The sequence below is a fragment of the Stigmatopora nigra genome, chromosome 5, assembly GCF_051989575.1.
Source record: "Stigmatopora nigra isolate UIUO_SnigA chromosome 5, RoL_Snig_1.1, whole genome shotgun sequence".
Taxonomy (NCBI): Eukaryota; Metazoa; Chordata; class Actinopteri; order Syngnathiformes; family Syngnathidae; genus Stigmatopora; species Stigmatopora nigra.
The window spans coordinates 6,155,756-6,163,052 of record NC_135512.1 but is presented as its reverse complement, the minus strand read 5'-3'; the positions used below and the strand labels follow the sequence as shown (position 1 = coordinate 6,163,052).

The window sequence follows — 7,297 nt, the reverse complement described above, 5'->3', positions numbered from 1 at the left end:
AACGGTCGCAAATTGCCTTATGGCGCATCATCGCCGTCTACTGGTGATTAATAAAAACTGCAATTAACTCTCATAGAATACATTTGACACTAAAAAGAATGTCAACTAATTTTGCATTTTTCTGCAAAGGATATAACAAAAGGCTTTAAATAGTGAAAAACTAAAACATTTCCATTGAAAATAGATGGTTCGGGAACCATTTTGACGGCGATAGCCAGAAACAATTCATATTTTTAAATGTGAATTCATCACAACATATTGCATTATCGATGAGAGTCCGCATTCACAAGGGAGTCTAATGAAACAAAAAAATATGATTAGAGACAGCCATGTGCAACCATCAAAAGAGCCATACATGCCTCGCGAGCCACACGTTCCCTACCTGACCTTGGGTTAAGAATTGCGATTTGGGACACACCTTGGAATTCTCGCCAGTCAATTGCAAGGTTCATACTACAGACAAACATCATTCACATTGGCAGCTATTATAGAATTCAATGACCCAAACATGCGTATTTTTGGAAAGTGGAAGTTTTCAGAGAAATGCCACATTGGCACGAGTGTCTGTGAATAACAACCAAGTTGTGACTTCTAATATATTTGCTGTACTAATATGGGCCCTCCGTAAAACCGAGTCTTAGACAGACAAAAAAACACTCGTGTCTACTTTTACACATATGTATTTGGAGCCATAAAGTATCCTCCCAGCAAAGTGTGACAGATGAACATATGTTTGGCCTGAATCCAGAACCCTCAACATAGTCTGACAACCACATATGAAATCAGCAAACATGACATGAAGATTAAAAATAGACGTCCATACAGTCAGTCTGTCTTCCTCGAAAATTCACCTGCCATTTTTCCTTGTAAATTGAACTCCCTGTCCCAAAACAAGACATTAACGGTACTCGGAAGCATAACTCTTAGCTATATTTCTGACTAATGTGTGTTTCTGCCACAGCTCATTTGGGAAAAAACCCACCAAAATCAATGGGCACCCTTTCTTGTATTTTAAACAGGGAACAACATGTCATGTCAATACAAATGTTTTCCTCCGGCAGGATTTCAGAGGCGGAGAAATATATTTATTCATTAGAAGCACACTCATACCAAGACTAACTTCCTCTCTCCACTACAAACAAACCCATTCGGCCTAGACAAACACATGCAGTGCTTTCCGACAGAGCCGCCGCTTACTAATGACGCTCATTTCCCAGACTTTGAGCACACACCGGGGATGTGAAAGAAATGTCAGCATGTCTGTGGTTTGGTATTAGCACAAGTACATACAGCTACTTAAATAGTCATAAACAGAACCTGATGAAGGAAACTGTCAATTTACTTGAACCATTTTACCACTTCCATCCATTTTCTACCACAAATTCCCTTCATTACTACAGTAATACCTTGAGATACTAGCTTCATGCATTTATTTTAGCACACTCATATGTCAAGGTATCGCTGTACGGTATATTCACCACGTCATAAGTGATTTAATGTCAATGTTTCAAATGTGAGAGGAAGCCAGAGTGGACTTCCGAGATTCATTTTCCGTCACGGTTGCGTCCATTGGCTCTGACGCTTGTTGACCGCCAGCTTCTCACAAACGTCAAGATAGGAACGGCGTGCTGACGTACTTTTTTCGCAGGGCCGCTTTCCCTCTTGGCCTGGCTACCTGTGAAATGTCTCTCCTCCCTGTCATTTGGGCTGGAGAAGAAATGCTCACAGCCAGCAAGCCCAACACGATCAACTGGCCTCGGTAAACTGGCCGTTAGGGGTGAAGGGCCGCTGCCTTTCAAATGCAGCTCGTGGAAAACTTCCAGAAGGGAAACAGGATTGGAATCAGGCTCTTGTTCCGTAACCATATGATGACTCAAAGAGCCAAAATGTTAAACTGAGAGTTAAAGTTATTATTTTTATTAGTTATTATTTTTAAAGTCAAATTATTTTTAAAAATATAATGTATTATTTGTTTATAATGGGCCGTGTTGAATTTTAAAGATTATGTGAGAGCAAGAGTTCTGTGGGAAATATTAGGACATATATAAGACAAAAAAGGAGCATAGAATTTCACTTTGTTAATTTCTTTTATTAAATAATAACAGTTCAAACATGAAAATGCACTTCTATAAATACACACTTGTCAGATGGAAATTGAGAAACATTTTAAATAATACAAGAAACTTTCTTTTTTAAATATCACAACATCCATTTACATCTTTCGGTTTTCTCTCATAAAAACAGAAACTTAAACATTCTCATTAAAAAAAATAAACATGAAACGAACTGTGGTAGTGAGATTTTAGTAGAATTATTTCAGCTGCAGTCACTCAGGTCAGCTCCTGCCAAAAACAAAACAAAATAAAACATCTAATATTAGATATTTTGTTTTTGCACATTAATGAATGTGAAGAAACAGCCATTTCTGGCCACCATAAAAAAATTCAACTCTCTGCATTGCAAGGTTTGGACAAACGTAGCGAGAGAATCTTAACATACACACACACATATATAAATCCACTTTATAAGGGGCCTACTTTGTGATCCTGCAATTGGTCGCTTGCACATAGCTTCCTGTGTACCGGATGTCGCACTTGGCAACGTTGTTGGAGAAATCTGACTCCTCGACGAGTTTATAGGGGTTTACAGTCACCTGAGAAAAATGTGGGGAAACTTGAGGTGAAGTCACTGTATTTTGTCCATTTGACTAAATTTGTTTTACCTGAAGTGTGTAGTTTCCGGGCGGCACGTCAGTGATGTCGATCCACTGGCAGTCGATGTTGGCATGATAGGTGTCAAAGCAACCAGGACTAAGTCCCTAAAGAGACATTTAAAAAAATACTCAAGTACATTTTGTATTTTTTACATTATCCTATATAGAAAACCCGTCATTATGTCATCTTGTGGAAACCAACCTGTGTATGAGTGGTGCAGGCAAAGCGTCTTCGTATGCCGCGCTCACATGACGTGTCCTCGAGACAAAAACTAGCCTTGTGTCCCTCAGCTACTTTGTGTCCACTGGAGGAATCCAGCAGGTCGTAGTTACTGAAAGCCTCCATGCTGTGGTAATGCCTTCACACAGACCAATAAAGAAAATAAAAAAAAAATAATGGGCCGGACCATTTTAGATATAATATTTCATTTTTTTTTTTTATAAATGAACTAAAAGAACTGGATTAAAATCCCTGAATATTCAGATCTGGCCCTGGACCCCTGACTCTTGTGAGGATAAGCAGTTCGTAAAATGAATGAAGGAATGAAAAGCTATGAGCAAGTAAACAGTGAATTTACCGATGACAGCTGTGCCATTCCCACTCATGCCTGGGCTTCTTTGGGAGAAAGTCCACCGTTCCTTGGTTCTTCACACGCTGGGGGAACCTCAGAAGAACCCTATAATCCAGCTCACTCACCCTCGGGTCATACGCGGACCTGCACAACATACGATGCCAGTTAACACATATTGCATCATGTACGGCACATGAAGAGGAAAACATCGGTCAAGTGGTTTGGAATGTAGCTTATGACCTGTTTTATTGCATTTACTGCACGAGCCTTAACATGGCACATTTTTGTGATTTTACCCCTAGCATTCATTTGAAAAACCTTTATTTTACTTGGCAAAGAATTATTCAAAGCGTGCCAGATGGTGTGCAAATGGGCCAAAGGCCAGCACATGTCATTATGGCGTGCAACTCAAGCCAAGATATCATTTCATCCCATACACAAGCCGGTAAAAATACAAATATCCTGGTATTGTAAATAAATATATAGATTTTTTGTTCATAAAAATGTTTAAATCCACGCTGAAATTCGTAACCAGAAGCCACTCTTGTTACTAGGACTCAGCACAGAAGAAAAACAATAATAATTCAAATAGGGGTGACCCTACTTTGCGGATTAGTGTAGAAACGGAAAGGGCTCTGATAGGAGAGTATACTGTGTGATATGTGAAGCATACCTAGACAGGCAGTTCTCCTCAGCGGCACAGTGGAGTGCAAACATTTGCACTTTCTGGATGTAGGATGCAGCTTGGATGTAGTAGGGGTCAGGAATCAAGTCTGGGAGACCTGTGGAGAAGAAAACCAGACATTTGAAGTCAAATCCGATCCAGTACAGGAGCAATTTTTCATCTAGCAGGTAACCTATCATGTCTAACCATTGACTGTTTGTATAAGTTCTTTTTGGCAAGATTTACCTGGAGTATATATATTTTGTAGTATAATCGGTCAAATGTGAACATTTTCAAATACTTTCGACCCGCTCAAGGACTAAAAAAGTAATAAATACTGATGTGTAGTGGTGGAAAAGGGAAAACTAAAGGGTGGAAAAGTGAAAAAGTAAAAATATATGTTAGTATAATGGCTTGTTACAATGTGTGTCACCGCACCATTATGGAAGAAGCCAGTGTTGTGGCCCGGTCTTGGTAGAACTGGTCGCGCCGGGACCCTGTTCCTCTGGTCTGGGGGGTACACATTATAGAAAACAGAGTTCCTGTGTTGATCACGTCGTGCCTCACTCGCATTCGTAGTGCGTATCGGATCAGTTCTCTGTTGAGTATAGTGAACTTCCACCACGTTTCTGGACAGGATCACCGGTGATTCCGTTGGTTCCGGTTCAGCTCTTCGCACATTGTTCAGAGTTTCCGTCCTGGGCCGAGTTGTCGAGCTCACAAATTTAGCTCTGCGTGTAAAAACCGGAGATGTTTGGGTTGGCGCAATGGTGACCTCCAAAGATGGATTTTGTCCTTCTCCGGAAAACTCCTGTTGATTGGAGGACGCCGCCGCTCTGCGAGGTGACCATGGTTGGTCTCTTAGAAGCAAATTCTGAGCCGGATCAGCAGGCCTTGGATTACCCCGAGTTCTGGATGTTCTTCTGGTTGGAGTTGGGAGTTGTGCTCTGTTTAAGGTGGTCAACAGGAGCTGGGTTCGGCTTCTGGATGGAACGGGAGCTCGGTATTGGGTCCCAGTGCTCAGCAAGCTGAACACACGGCCGTTGTTCACCCACTGGAAGCGGTGTTTCCAAGGGTCTACTCGGGGGCGGCTAAGATGGCGATGTTGTGCGCTACTAAGACGCACCAGAAGATCCAGAAGGCAAAGTAGTAGGAAGGTCAACTTGTCCATTTGCTTTAAGGATGATTTTTCTTCTGCTGCTACTTTCGAGGAGGCCCTCTACACTAATGCCCAAACGCGTAAGTGTAAGTGTGAGGGGGCTGGGAAAAGCCCCCTTGTTATAAACACTGGAGCTATTCCGTCACAGCTCCGTGACACATTTTGGGCAAATGTTTGTCTTGAGAAGTTGGGACCATTATGAGTCACTTGACAGCACACAGTCAACAAGGGCAGACCTCCACTAAGGAAGCTCAGGGATTTAGGAATGGGGGGTGGGTTGGGTTTTGGGGGTTTTTGCTAATCAAAAAAGGGTCTCGTTTTAGATTTGCATGGTTATTCATAGAGGGAGTCAAGTAAAAAGCTGAAATTAAAATATTCATTCTTAATTTCAAATGTTGTTTTATTATTGGAATATGCAATTGGAATTAAATTGGCCCCATGAGGCATATAAAATTAACCGGAAGATAAACTGGATAAATATGACATGCTACTTTTCTGGCAACTTCCATAAATGGTTTGTTTGTTGTTGTTGTTATTTGTGCAATTTTCTGCTTTTTGTTGTTGACTACTTATTTATTATGATTTATTGATTATTTATTTGTCTGTTTGTTGTTATTTGTGCACTTCATGGTGAAGCTTTACATCTCGTTATACTTGTATAATGACAATAAAAGCATTTAATTCAATTTTGTAATGGTTTTATTCAGTAATCTTTGTGTATAGGGAATGTGCGCCACCTTGCGGTTGGGTTTAGGGGCTCAGATTCAGTAGTATATGTCAGACATACATATGAAATAAACATTTTATAATAATAGAATTTTTAAGATATGCATGGGAGAGTCTTTTATGTATTTTGTTAGTATGGTCGCTGTCCATGGTTCCACTTGATAGTCAAATCTGCAAATTCCCTTAATAATGTATTCTATTCCAATTATTATTTAATTCAAACTGAAAGCCATATTAAACACCATATCCCATTGGGATTTTAAATTATCATTACTATTATTATAACCTTTAGGACTAAAAAAGAGGTTCTAGAGTACATAAAATCCACAGTCCCCAAGAATAGGATTAGCACGAGTCTAAATATACCCCCCAAATGGCGACAAAAAGCCAGCGCTTCTAAACAATCTGCAAGTCTAAATCCCCAAAGTGTGAGCAACATGAGTATTTGGACAGGTTTGAGCAGGGTTCAATCACACCTTGTGGACAGCCGGGCCTGGTGGTCTTGTGGAAGCGCATGAGTGCGATTCCTCCCCTACGTGGGATGCTTGCGGTTGGCTCGTCTTGTACTCACGCATTGCTCTTGTAACCTACGAGCAGACGTGATGTCTCCTGGCACGTCCCGTAAGGGGACATGTGACACCGTCAATGAGTGACTGTCAAACTTGCTTTGGAAAGTTCAAATGTTATGTTATGCTTGTCAGGTGGCCTGAGGTGGTCTCCCAAAATGTCCAAGTCAATAATGTAGATTAGGGGTCACCAACTCTAGTCCACATTGGCACCTATTCACTCTGTATTCCATTTCATTCTGCAGCATTTGCTAAAATCAACACTATTTTAGATCTATAAAAAATCGGAATATTTAGGGCTTTTAATCCAGTTCTTTTAATCAATTTATGTAAAAAAAAAAAAAAAAACAATCAAATCGAGTTGACATTAACGCGGCCCGCGAACCAACCCGAGTCTGACACCCTTGCTCTACAGTATTAAGACTACTGCATTATTTTAGATATTGGCATGGATAGCTTCATTCCAATGACCATTGAGATTTTTGCAGCAAACAAGCACCTGACTGCAATCCATTGATTGCACTTGTAGTATACCAGATTAGTAAAAAGGTCTCCTCTTTATGGATTGGAATGAAAACCTGCACTCACTTGAGGCCCTTAGTGGAATAGTTTGCCCACCCCTGGTCGAGACTGGTGTTATTTTCACTGTTAAGCAGTGCGGAATAATAACGTCATTGTGTTAATTGACATTCTCGCGTATAAGCCTTCATGTCTATTCTATTCGCAGGAGGACGCGCAGAAATAGGCTGCGACCTTGATGACTTTACCTTGTTGGAGTGTACTTGATGAGGGGATTTATGCTGTGAACGTGCGCTAGTCTGCAGGTTTGCCTCACTCACACATCTGTCAGTTTTAGCACAGGGAAGTCAAACCAGCAGCTGTTCCGACCGCATCCAC

At 40.8% G+C, this 7,297-nt stretch overlaps 1 protein-coding gene across 1 annotated transcript; it reads right to left on the bottom strand.

The window, feature by feature from the left end:
• Positions 1-2,124: 2,124 nt before the first annotated feature.
• On the bottom strand, positions 2,125-5,173 carry loxl5a (lysyl oxidase-like 5a). The gene is made up of 7 exons (XM_077717233.1): positions 4,388-5,173; positions 3,959-4,067; positions 3,292-3,429; positions 2,916-3,072; positions 2,723-2,818; positions 2,538-2,653; positions 2,125-2,342 (listed from the first exon to the last, which is right to left on the bottom strand). Exons 1-7 carry the CDS (start codon positions 5,118-5,120, stop codon positions 2,336-2,338), a joined length of 1,356 nt encoding a protein of 451 aa, XP_077573359.1. The 5' UTR covers positions 5,121-5,173; the 3' UTR covers positions 2,125-2,335.
• Between the last annotated feature and the right edge of the window lie 2,124 nt (positions 5,174-7,297).